Raw genomic sequence first — 12211 nt, 5'->3', positions numbered from 1 at the left:
TCACCAATCATCTTCATGGTGAGAACATCCTGAAACATCACTTTATTTGGTGAGAAAATAGCACGGCAGTTTAGGGTGTTGGTGATCTTTCCAATTGACAAAAGTTGGAAGGGAAAGGTTGGTACATAGAGAGCAGTGGAAGGTGTTTTTTGAGAGAGTAAGTTTATTTCTCCTTTTCCCAAAACTAAGACATTTTTTCCATTTGCAACAGACACATGTGAGGGGCTTGAAATTTTTTTAAAATGATGTAAATTTGTAACTTTGTTTGTCATATGATCTGTGGCGCCTGAATCAATTATCCAACAATCAATTTCAGTACTAGTTAATAGGGCAGTAGTAAAGGCTTTGAGTATACCTGGTGCTTCTCCCTTTGGAACTTTCTCATTTCCAGCAAGAAATCCGGCAAATTGTCCCAACATAGCTGTGTGACTACCCTCTTCATTGCCTTGACCATGTGTGCCTCCTCCGTGCCCCTTACTTTGTAGGTAAGCTGCAAATTCATTGATCAATGATAATGGATTGGCAGTGAACTCCATGGATCCTTGTGAGATAGTAGGAGCGTGAGCATTAGCAAGTTTTGCCTTGAAATGAGGTTGAAATTGTTGTGAGGACCTTGGTATCATCCTTCCATCTTTGTTGAACTTAGGCTTGAGTTCAGGATGAAGTTCCCAACACTTGTCTTCCTCATGACCAACACCATTGCAATATTTGCATTTTAGATGTGTGTTTCTTCCCTTGTATACCTTGGCTTCTGAGTTCTTGTAATTTGATGCATATGCCCGAGTCTCCGTTAATCTAGGATTGGGATCAACATTCATAACCTTCTTCCTTGCTTCTTCTCGTTGGATAGTTGCACAAACATTGTTGAAGGTAGGCAGGTCTTGACTCATCAAGATGTGACTCCTTAGGTCCTCGTACTCAGAGCTCATACTCCCTAACAGCTGATAAATTTTGTCTTCCTCAGCTTGTTTTAGGAGAATGGTAGGATCTATGGTATGAGGGAGATATACATCCAACTCATTCCACATGGCTTTGAGACTCCCAAGGTGTTGAACAAATGCTTTCCCTTCTTGTTGAGCACTGGCAATATCCTTCTTTAATTGGAAGACCCGTGCATAGTTGTTTTGATTTCCATACATATCCTGCAAAGCTTTCCAAAGATCATGGGCGGAATTGGAGTAGCTAAAAATTTCAGCAACATGTTTCTCCATGGTGTTGAGCAGCAAGGACATGACAAGTTAATCTTTGCAGAGCCATGCATTGTATGTAGAGGAAGAACGATCTGGAGCTTCCACGCTTCCATTTACAAACCCTAACTTCCCTTTGCCTCCGAGAGCTAGTGAAACAGCTCGAGACCAAGGAAGATAATTGAACTCGTTCAAGAGAACTGAACATAAACGTTGATTGGTGTTAACCTCAATGTCTGAGGAGTTTGGAGAGAGATTGTGCCGGGTTTCCTTATCATGGTTGACAGGACTTTCTTCAGTCATGACTTAGACCTTGAAAGAAAGAAAAAATCGCAGCAGCAAGAATGGCAGAGACAGGTTACAAATGAACCTGCTCTGATACCATATAGAAATTATAGCTTTAATTTGTGATGTGTATATTATTGATGCAATGTACAATGGTTCGGGTATATATGAGGAAGAAGACTAAGAAAAACAAAAAAAACATTCCCCTTAAAACAAGGAATAAAACATGGAATAAAACAAGGAATGAAACATTCCTTAAATCAAGGAACTCATTCCTTAAATCAAGGAACTCATTATTTTCAACACGGATTAACCCAACCTAAGTTGCACCCCTAATATTTGCTAACATAAGATATTGTTACCATTTCGATTCCTTGCTATCCTTGCATTTACTAACACGTACAATTTTTTTTAAAATGTGGTTCTCAATCTCATAAATGTAATTCGTAAACTAATACCTGAAAAACTAAAAATAAATTGATTAGGTAAGAATATTTGACAATTTCTCATTCTGCACTAGAAGAGACTTTCTCATTTCATGATTTTTCTCGTTTCAAGAGTGTTCTAATTTTCTGCGTTCTCACGTGGTAGTATAATAGTATTTATAAATTTGCAAGAACGTTCTCGCAGCATGTCGACACCTGATGCAAATAGTTTTCATTTTCCTTGTGGTCTCTTCCTTGTTCCCTCATGCCGAAGGGCAAAGGCATCCAGATTAATCTTATAAAAGTAACATTTTCTTGCTAAAAAAAAACCATGTAGAAAACGTTGATGCGATTCTTAAATGAAGCCGGCCAAAGGAAAAGCCAACAAAAATTAATTTTAAAAAAATTAATAAATAAATAGCAGAAAATAGAAAATGAAGGCAAAGACAAAAAAAAAAAAAAAAAAAAATAGTGCTTTAGGTCTGCTATGAAATTGTGTATAAATATAGCTAAGAGTTAAGACATATGAGACCCAAGCATACACAGATATGGAGCCCCAAGCATACACAGATATGGAGAGCTTCTTTAGCTTCTTGTCTCTGAAAGCTGCATTCTTGTTGATTTTCTTAGTCAATTTCTCAGTAGGTCATAAACATTACAGGAATAAGGAGGGAGGTGATGGAGTGCAACCACTTTCCAAGATTTTAATCCACAAAACCGTCCATGCGATTCACGAAAAGGCTTCTGTTCATGTGTACCCTGTAGTTCTTGGCACCACGGTAACGTCAGCAACTACTTCTTGAGTATCGTCAATTTTGTATCATATTTGTGTTGGAAATTCAAATAAAAAAAAGGGTGCTACTAGCTATTGTTGAAAATCAATGTCAAAGTTAGGCATGGAAAGTTAGGCAATGTTAGGTATGGTTGAATAAAAATTATTAGGTGCATTTAATGTGTTTTGTGTGGTAATAAATAATCTTAGTTTAATCATTTGGTTTGCTATAAATACCCAAGTTCTCAAGCATTGTATATCATCCCATCAAAATCCCACTTCCAATTGTGAAGAAGCTTGTAAGCTTTCTTATTCCAATAGTTTGTAAACCTTTTTCATATATCAAAGTCCAAGTGTTTTGCCAAAGCTTGTTGCTTCCCTCCTTTCTCTATTTCTTTCTTTGTCCAATTTTATTTGAGAGTGCAAAGTGAAAGAGGTGTGATAGAGTTTGTAAACTTATCACCCACATATTTTGGTATTGAGTTAGTAAACTGTCAAATACCAACAATTGGTATCAGAGCCAGAATACCATTCTGGCAGGTGCAGCAGTTATGGCGTCCAACTTAGTGCAACTCCAAGTTCCCACATTGAAGAAAGAAAATTATGAAAGATGGTGCATCTAATTCAAAGCATTGTTTGGATCACAGGAGCTATGGGAAGTTGTCAGTAGTGGGTATGTTGTACCCACTGCCGAGCAAGAAGCCGTATATACTGCGGATCAAAGGAACACTCTCAAGGACTTACGAAAGAAGGACCAAAAGGCGCTGTATCTTCTATACCAGGGTTTGGAAGATTCAACGTTCGAGAAGGTTGCAGAAGCAACAACGAGCAAGCAAGTATGGGATACACTCAGTACAATCTACAAAGGAGTAGATCGAGTCAAGAAAGTGAGGTTACAATCACTTCGAGCAGATTTTGAAACTGCTCATATGAATGAAGGGGAGAGCATCTCCGACTATCACTCAAGGCTCATTGTGATAGTAAATCAGATGAGGAGAAATGGCGAGAGACTCGATGAAGTACGAGTTGTGGAGAAGATACTCCGGTCACTCACATCTAAGTTTGAGCATGTGGTGACTGCCATTGAGGAATCCAAGGATTTGGAGGTGATGAGCGCAGAAGAGCTACTAGGATCCCTCCTAGTTCACGAGCAACGCATTCAGAAGAATGCAAGCCCCACAACGCTAGAGCAAGCTTTGGAGTCAAAGTTGAATATTGACAAACCAAATAAAGGTCGTGGGCAGTGGAACTCACGTCGTGGGAGCTCATCCAACCGTAGCCGAGGACGAGCCCGAGGAAGAGGTCGAGGCTATGCACAAAATCAAGGTCAGTCTCAGGAGTGAAGATCTACTCGAGGAAAGGCGCATATCCAGTGTCACAACTGTAAGCAATATGGACATTATGCCAATGAATGTTCACATAAAAATGGTGAGCATGTCAACATGGCAGAATCAAGTGGAAATACTGATGAAGAACTTACAGTCTTACTAGCACACCATGATTCCAGTAGCCAACAAGATGTTTGGTATTTGGACTCTGGTGCAAGCAATCACATGTGTGGAAAGAAGGAGTTTTTTGCCGAACTCAAAGAAGGGGCCTATGGATCTGTAAGTCTTGGTGACTCCTCAAAGTTGCCAGTTGAAGGCAAAGGGAAGATCAAGATCATCCAGAAGGATGGAAGAGAAGAATACATCTCCGATACCTACTACATACCAGGTATGAAGAGCAACATTCTGAGCATTGGTCAACTGCTCCATAAAGGGTACATTATACATATGGAGAACATGCTTCTCACTCTCAGGAATGCAAGGAGAAAGCTTATTGCACGTGTTCGAATGTCAAAGAACCGGATGTTTCCGTTGAATTTGAACACAAAGATTGGAAGCTGCAACATCGGTGTAATGGAAGATGAGTCATGGAAATGGCATCTTCGATTTGGCCATCTTAATTTCAATGGCCTAAAGTTGCTGTCAAGTGGAGGAATGGTTCGTGGTCTACCTCAGATTGAAGCCACACACCAAGTATGTGAAGGTTGTGTGCTTAGCAAGCAAGCACGACTATCGTTCCCTGTTGGTGATACATGGAGAGCAAAGGCACCACTGCAGTTGTGCACACAGATATATGTGGTCCATTGGATCCCATGTCTTATGGAGGTAATAGGTATTTTATTACCTTCATTGATGATTTCAGTAGAAAGACTTAGGTCTATTTTCTCAAGGAGAAGTCAGCTGCCCTAAAAATTTTCAAGGAGTTCAAGGCACTCACAGAGGCAGAAAGTAACCACAAGCTTGTGGCTGTGAGATCAGATAGAGGTGGAGAGTACACCTCCAATGCTTTCCAAGCATACTGCAAGGAGCAAGGAATTAGGCATCAACTTACTGCTGCCTATACCCCACAACAAAATGGGATAGCCGAAAGAAAGAATCGAACCATCCTTGACATGACAAGGTCCATGCTTAAGGAGAAGAATTTGCCAAAAGAGTTATGGGCAGAAGCTGTAGCTTGTTCGATTTATTTGTTGAATCGATGTCCAACAAAGAGTGTCAAGAGGATGACACCACAAGAGGCTTGGAGTGGATACAAGCCGAATGTTACACACCTAAGAATTTTTGGGTGTGTTGCATATGCTCAAGTTCCAGAAGCCAAGAGGAGGAAACTTGATGATAGAGGTGAGAAGTGTGTGTTTGTGGGCTATAGTGAAGAGTCCAAGGCATACAAGCTCTACAACCCACTAACTGGCAAACTAGTGGTTAGTAGAGATGTCATCTTCAGTGAGGAAGAGACATGGACGTGGAACAACAAAGAAGTCAGTAAAGAGAAGATCGTCTCCACTGATTTTGAAGAACCAGAAGTTGTACCACCGATTGAGCAACAGCCTGCTCAAACAATCACAACAACTCCAGTGCACAGAATTGCAAGGAGTGGTCCTACATCTAGTGAGGAAAGCAGCTCCTCAACTCTAGTGAGGTTAAGGAGTCTCACAGAGATTTATGGACAAGAAGAAGAAGAAGAAACCAACCTTTTCTGCTTGTATGCAGACCACGAGCCTTTCTCATTCAATGAAGCTGTGGAAGAAGATTGTTGGAAGAAAGCCATGGAAGAAGAGATCCATGCCATCGAGAAGAATGACACTTGGGAGCTGACAAAGCTCCCACCAAATCAGAAGGCTATTGGTGTCAAGTGGGTTTACAAGATCAAACGCACTGCAGATGGGAGTGTGGATCGATACAAATCAAGGCTTGTAGCAAAGGGCTACAAACAGAAGTATGGAGTGGACTATGATGAAGTCTATGCTCCAGTTGCGAGACTTGACACGGTAAGATTGCTAATCTCTCTTGCCGCACATCATAAATGGAAAATTTATCAACTAGATGTCAAGTCAGCCTTCCTTAATGGAGTACTTGAGGAAGAAGTGTACGTGGAACAACCGGAAGGCTTCCAAGTACAAGGAGAAGAAGATAAGGTGTATCGTTTGAAGAAGGCTTTGTACGGCCTCAAGCAAACACCACGAGCTTGGAACTCAAGGATCGACAACTACCTTCACCAAAATGGATTTCAGAAATGTCCATACGAGCATTCAGTTTACATGAAGAATGGTGAAAAAGGGGAGTTCTTAATTATTTGTCTCTATGTAGATGATTTATTGTTTACAGGAAACAATGAGGCAATGTTCCATGAGTTCAAGCAATCTATGTTCAGTGAATTCGAGATGACTGACAATGGATTAATGTCATACTTTCTTGGCATAGAAGTGAAGCAAGAAAGTGATGGTATCTACATCTCTCAACAAAGGTACATGAGAGACATATTGAAGAAGTTCAATATGGACAAGTGCAACACTGTCAATACCCCAGTCGCAACTGGATTGAAGCTGTCCAAAGGAGGAGAGGGTGAGTTTGTAAACTCAACAGTGTACAAAAGCCTCGTTGGAAGCCTAAGGTACCTTACAATCACAAGACCTGATATAGTTTATGGTGTTGGACTCGTGAGTCGATACATGGAAACACCAAGGGAATCTCATTGGCTGGTCGCCAAGAGAATTTTGAGGTACATAAGAGGTACTCTAAACTATGGTCTATTTTATAATTTTGGTGAAGATGCAAAATTATTTGGTTATTCAGATAGTGATTGGGGAGGTGACCAAGATGAAAGGAAAAGCACAACTGGCTATGTGTTTTTTCTAGGATCAACAGCTTTCTCATGGACTTCAAAGAAGCAATCAATTGTTGCTTTGTCATCATGTGAAGCCGAGTATGTTGCTGTAGCCTCAACCGTGTGTGAGGCAATTTGGTTAAGAAATCTGTTGAAGTCAGTGTGTCATCCACAAGTGGAATCGACTGTGATTCACGTAGATAACGTGTCTGCAACCAAACTTGCAAAGAATCCTGTTCAACATGGAAGGAGCAAGCACATTGATACCAGGTTCCATTTTCTAAGGGACCATGTGAAGCAAAAGACAATTGAACTTGTCTACTGTCACACCAAGGAACAAGTGGCAGACATCTTCACAAAGCCATTGCCAATTGAAACATTCCGGCTACTGCGTGAAATGCTAGGAATGAAGGCGTTTTGATTTGAGGAGGTGTGTTGGAAATTCAAATAAAAAAAAGGGTGCTACTAGCTATTGTTGAAAATCAATGTCAAAGTTAGGCATGGAAAGTTAGGCAATGTTAGGTATGGTTGAATAAAAATTATTAGGTGCATTTAATGTGTTTTGTGTGGTAATAAATAATCTTAGTTTAATCATTTGGTTTGCTATAAATACCCAAGTTCTCAAGCATTGTATATCATCCCATCAAAATCCCACTTCCAATTGTGAAGAAGCTTGTAAGCTTTCTTATTCCAATAGTTTGTAAACCTTTTTCATATATCAAAGTCCAAGTGTTTTGCCAAAGCTTGTTGCTTCCCTCCTTTCTCTATTTCTTTCTTTGTCCAATTTTATTTGAGAGTGCAAAGTGAAAGAGGTGTGATAGAGTTTGTAAACTTATCACCCACATATTTTGGTATTGAGTTAGTAAACTGTCAAATACCAACAATTTGTTCTTGACATTGATGAATGCGGTACGAATAGTTTTGTTTGGAATATAATGATGTTTTTGGTTCATTTTCTGTTTGCAGGGGAAGGATTATGAATGGGTAACTGTGAATGTTGTTAGTCCTAATCCTTCTGCTGATGACTGGTTGGGAGTCTTTTCTCCCGCAAAATTCAAGTAATGTGCAATTTTGCCACTCTCATAATTATTAATCAGGTTCATTTTTTTTTCTTTTTCTTTTCTGTATATATTAGTGTGATAGGTCAACTTTCAGAGGTTTAATTTAAGCCCTTAGATTTTTATAGGGTTGAGATTAAAATATTCAATTCAACATATATTCTTGGGCATTGTTGTGTGTGTGAAATTTGTGTCTACAGTTTAGGGTTCGCTTACACTTTCGGCTTGTGCTCCTCTTAATGATCTTCCACTTTCAAAGAATCTTATCTTTTGGACGTTTAATTCAAGGCACAAATGAGAGCTTCCCTCTCTTACTTATTTGATACATATATGTAGCAAATTATTCAATTCTTCTTTTATGGTACGTATCACTTAGTAGTCTAGGAGATCAAGGGTTTGATCTTGTATGTAGGAATCTTTTTGCAACGGTAAAATTTTGCATCAAATTCGTACATTTGAATGAAACGTAGCATTGTAATAGGATCTAAAGTTAAAAAAAAACAAAAACAAAAAAAGAGTTACCCGCGCATATCAAACTGTTATTGACAATTAATAATATGCTCTACATTTACTGTGTTTGCTGGTGTGTTTCAAACTTTCATTACAACATAAGCATTTGAAAATCCAATTAAGGGCAGTAACGGGTTGTGTCTGGCTTATCCATTTATATTGATGTCGTGTCGTGTCAACTCATGGGTTGGTTAACTTGCAAAATGACATCAATACAAATAGTATAATCCAATAACTCATACTATTTATCTAGAAAATTAATATTAGTTTTTAATTTATTATTATAATATTATATGACTTTCCATAGCGTCGTATACTCATGCAAATTCTGAGGGACAAGGATTGTCTGCCCTCCCACTTCCAGTGCCGTCCTGTTTGTGTGGTCATGATTAAGCCACATCAGCATTTTATATTACTATTCATTTTTGTCTTATTATCTCTATAAAAAAAATTATATAAAATGTTGACGTGGTTTAACCGTGATTACACAAAACAGAAAGCACAGGAGGACATCGGAAGTGGGAGGGCAGACAATCCTTGTCCAATTCCGAATCATGTAGTCGTGCACATATTTCTTAATTGTTCTTTGTTATTTTACTACATAATCTTTTTTTCTTCCACTGCATATTTTTAGATAAAGCTTGTATATTAATTAATTAATAAAACAAGTCAAATCATGTTTATGGCAGTGCATCAACTTGTCCATTCACAGAAGATTACTATGAGCCATATCTATGCACAGCTCCTATCAAGGTAAAGATGTTGTTACTTTACTTGGCCTTCTTGCACTTCAAATGCTCGAGAGCTATTCTCCTACTGAACTCAAATCGTGTTGCTTTATCATTTCTTGCAGTACAAGTATGCCAACCACTCCAATGCTAACTACAACAAGACAGGCAAAAACACTTTGTATTTCCGATTGATCAATCAACGGGCGGATTTCGCATTTGCATTGTTCTCCGGTGGGTTGTCAAGCGTGAGTCCATCCTTGTCTCCTCTCTTTTAGCTACTCTAGTTGCACCAAAAAATGTTTTATATCGTTACAACATTTCGGATGTTTGAACTACTAATATTTGCGCTCAAGTGTTGTTAATTAATTTTGAGTATATGATTTTTTGTGTAATGCAGCCGAAATTAGTGGCAATTTCTAATGCTATAGTTTTCACAAATCCGAAGGCGCCTCTTTACCCTCGTCTTGCTCTAGGGAAGCACTGGGATGAAGTACGTTTATGTCCCGGGTCATACTGATAAACTGCTCCTTTTTTTTTTTTTTAAGCTATGTATGATGTACCAGTGAAACTGAGTTCCTAAAAATATTGTTTTACTCTTTTGCAGATGACAGTTACCTGGACAAGCGGTTACGATATCAGCGAAGCTGTACCGTTTGTTGAGTGGGGTTTCGCGGGAGAAGCACAAAGTCGATCCCCAGCAGGGACATTGACTTTCCCTCGAGGAAGCATGTGTGGTACGAATCATATGATCAATCTAATTTCAACAAGGCTAAATTTATATATAAGGATATGTGGAAAGAGTGAGACATTGAAAAAGAAAAACAATTGTTGCGATCAATGAAGTTCTTCTTGAAATAATAATTTGCAGATGAACCGGCAAGAACAGTTGGTTGGCGCGATCCTGGTTTCTTCCACACAAGTTTTCTGAAGGATTTGTGGCCTAATTCAAAGTATGCAGCTTGAAAATCATTACATTTCATGAGAAATGTTTGTTCTGTCCTGAAGGCTTTAATATTGATTGGTTGTTTTATACAGGTACACCTACAAGCTTGGTCATAGATTATACAATGGTTCCTATATCTGGAGCAGGACGTACAATTTTACGTCATCCCCGTATCCAGGACAGGACTCGATACAGAAGGTTGTCATATTCGGTGACATGGGAAAGGTACATTAAAGAAAACAAAAACTAGCAAGCTTGGTGGAGATGTTGAATGGACAATGAAATTTTTTTTGACTAAACTTTGCATGTCACGTTAAGTTCTGCAAATGTAGCTGCAAAGATAATACGAAACAAAGTTTCATATTTCCTTGCACGAATTTCAGGCTGAGCGTGACGGTTCAAATGAATATGCTGATTACCAGCCCGGAGCACTCCTTACCACAGATGCACTGATCAAGGACCTGGATAACATTGACATAGTTTTCCACATTGGAGATATGCCCTATGCCAATGGATACATCTCACAGTGGGACCAGTTCACATCTCAGGTGGAGCCCATTGCATCAGCTGTGCCCTACATGGTTGCAAGGTTTGCATTGCTTGTCCTATCCTTGCTGATGTGTTTGTTTGTATAAGTTCACATTTCTGAAACTTACATGATGATTTGCACCAACAGCGGCAATCACGAACGTGATACACCAAACACCGGAGGCTTCTATGACACGAATGATTCAGGTGGTGAATGTGGTGTGCCGGCTGAGACCATGTTTTTTGTTCCTGCTGAGAACAGAGCTAAGTTCTGGTAAATAACATCAAATGATTATGTGCCTTACTATATTGTGACTTGTTACACAAGAAAAATTTTCGGGAAGTAAGAAATGTTATTTTGTTTGTACCTGAATCTTTACAGGTATCAAACAGACTATGGAATGTTCCACTTCTGCATAGCAGACACTGAGCACGACTGGAGGGAAGGTTCTGAGCAGTACAAATTCATTGAAAAGTGCCTTGCAGCAGCTGACAGGAACAAACAGCCTTGGCTGATATTCGCCGGTCATCGCGTTCTCGGTTATTCCTCCAACTCTTGGTATGGCATGGAGGGTTCATTTGCAGAGCCTATGGGAAGAGATGACATGCAAAAGCTCTGGCAAAAGTACAAGGTGGACATTGCTTTCTATGGCCATGTCCATAACTATGAAAGAATATGCCCCATTTATCAGGTAAACAAAAGACAATAGCATTTTACTGAGAATTTCCTGCAACCTATATGTCTTTTAACAGCAATATTTCGGACAATTGAGTATTAGACGATCAGAACTACACACTAGGACCAAAACGCTAAGAAAGCAACCTACCTTCCCCTTACTTAAATGGATTAGAAGGAACCTAGCCCCTGATAGAACGCCCCGTCCCTCCAAACACCCTCATCACCCAAAATTTATTGGCCAAAGTTTATTAGGATATGTGAATGAATAACACAATGTGGATGTGATGGTCACATTGAAAGATTTTATAGTTTGCCAAGTTCTGCTTAACTAATCTTGATTCTTCATCGTCTGATGCCGGTGTTTTGCAGAATCAATGCGTAAACTCAGAAACATCCCACTATTCAGGGACGGTGAACGGAACAATCCATGTAGTTGTTGGAGGAGGAGGCAGCCACTTATCAGCTTTCAGCACACTGAAGACAGTTTGGAGTGTTTACCAAGATCTCGACTTTGGATACACGAAACTCACAGCATTTAACCACTCATCACTTCTGTTTGAGTACATGAAGAGCAGTGACGGCAAGGTCTATGATTCCTTCACAATCTCAAGGGATTACAGAGATGTTTTGGCATGTGTTCATGATGGCTGTGAACCAATCACTTTGGCTTCATGATCAAGTTTTATCTAATTAATTACACTATTTTCTTTTCTAATCAAGCCAATTTTTTAGCTTGGAAAAGAGAATAGCCATTTAATAGTGAAGCTAAATAAGTTGTGAATGCAAGAAGCAATTGCCAGTGCGCTTTCTGGGTATTTTCTATCATTGAATAATGAATAATTCCTATTTTCATATTTAAGAAGTTTCTATTAGGAAATATATCTTGTATTTCATCATCAGAATAATATTACACACTTGAGTATTTATACAAGGCACAAAAC

General features: G+C 39.1%; 1 protein-coding gene across 1 annotated transcript; it reads left to right on the top strand.

Annotated features, from left to right (window-relative positions):
- Positions 1-2469: 2469 nt before the first annotated feature.
- On the top strand, positions 2470-12211 carry LOC103950013 (nucleotide pyrophosphatase/phosphodiesterase-like). The gene is made up of 12 exons (XM_048587587.1): positions 2470-2676; positions 7788-7879; positions 9079-9142; positions 9243-9365; positions 9518-9610; positions 9725-9854; positions 9989-10070; positions 10156-10288; positions 10447-10652; positions 10740-10865; positions 10974-11283; positions 11640-12211. The coding sequence occupies exons 1-12, from the start codon at positions 2470-2472 to the stop codon at positions 11943-11945; spliced, it is 1872 nt and encodes a 623-aa protein (XP_048443544.1). The 3' UTR covers positions 11946-12211.

Source organism: the organism of the source record quoted next, unplaced genomic scaffold (assembly GCF_019419815.1).
Source record: "Pyrus x bretschneideri cultivar Hongxiangsu unplaced genomic scaffold, Pyrus_bretschneideri_v1 Contig27, whole genome shotgun sequence".
NCBI classification, from domain to species: Eukaryota; Viridiplantae; Streptophyta; class Magnoliopsida; order Rosales; family Rosaceae; genus Pyrus; species Pyrus x bretschneideri.
Note: the sequence above shows the minus strand (reverse complement) of the source record. Positions and strands in the feature narration are given on the sequence as shown.

What these genes read in the sequence shown, in the direction of transcription:
- LOC103950013 (XM_048587587.1), top strand. Translation starts at nt 2,470, where the DNA reads ATGGAGAGCTTCTTTAGCTTCTTGTCTCTGAAAGCTGCATTCTTGTTG. An exon ending in TTTTCTCCCGCAAAATTCAA is followed by an intron (nt 7,880 to 9,078) that starts GTAATGTGCAAT and finishes TGTTTATGGCAG; the next exon opens with TGCATCAACTTGTCCATTCA. An exon ending in GAGAACAGAGCTAAGTTCTG is followed by an intron (nt 10,866 to 10,973) that starts GTAAATAACATC and finishes GAATCTTTACAG; the next exon opens with GTATCAAACAGACTATGGAA.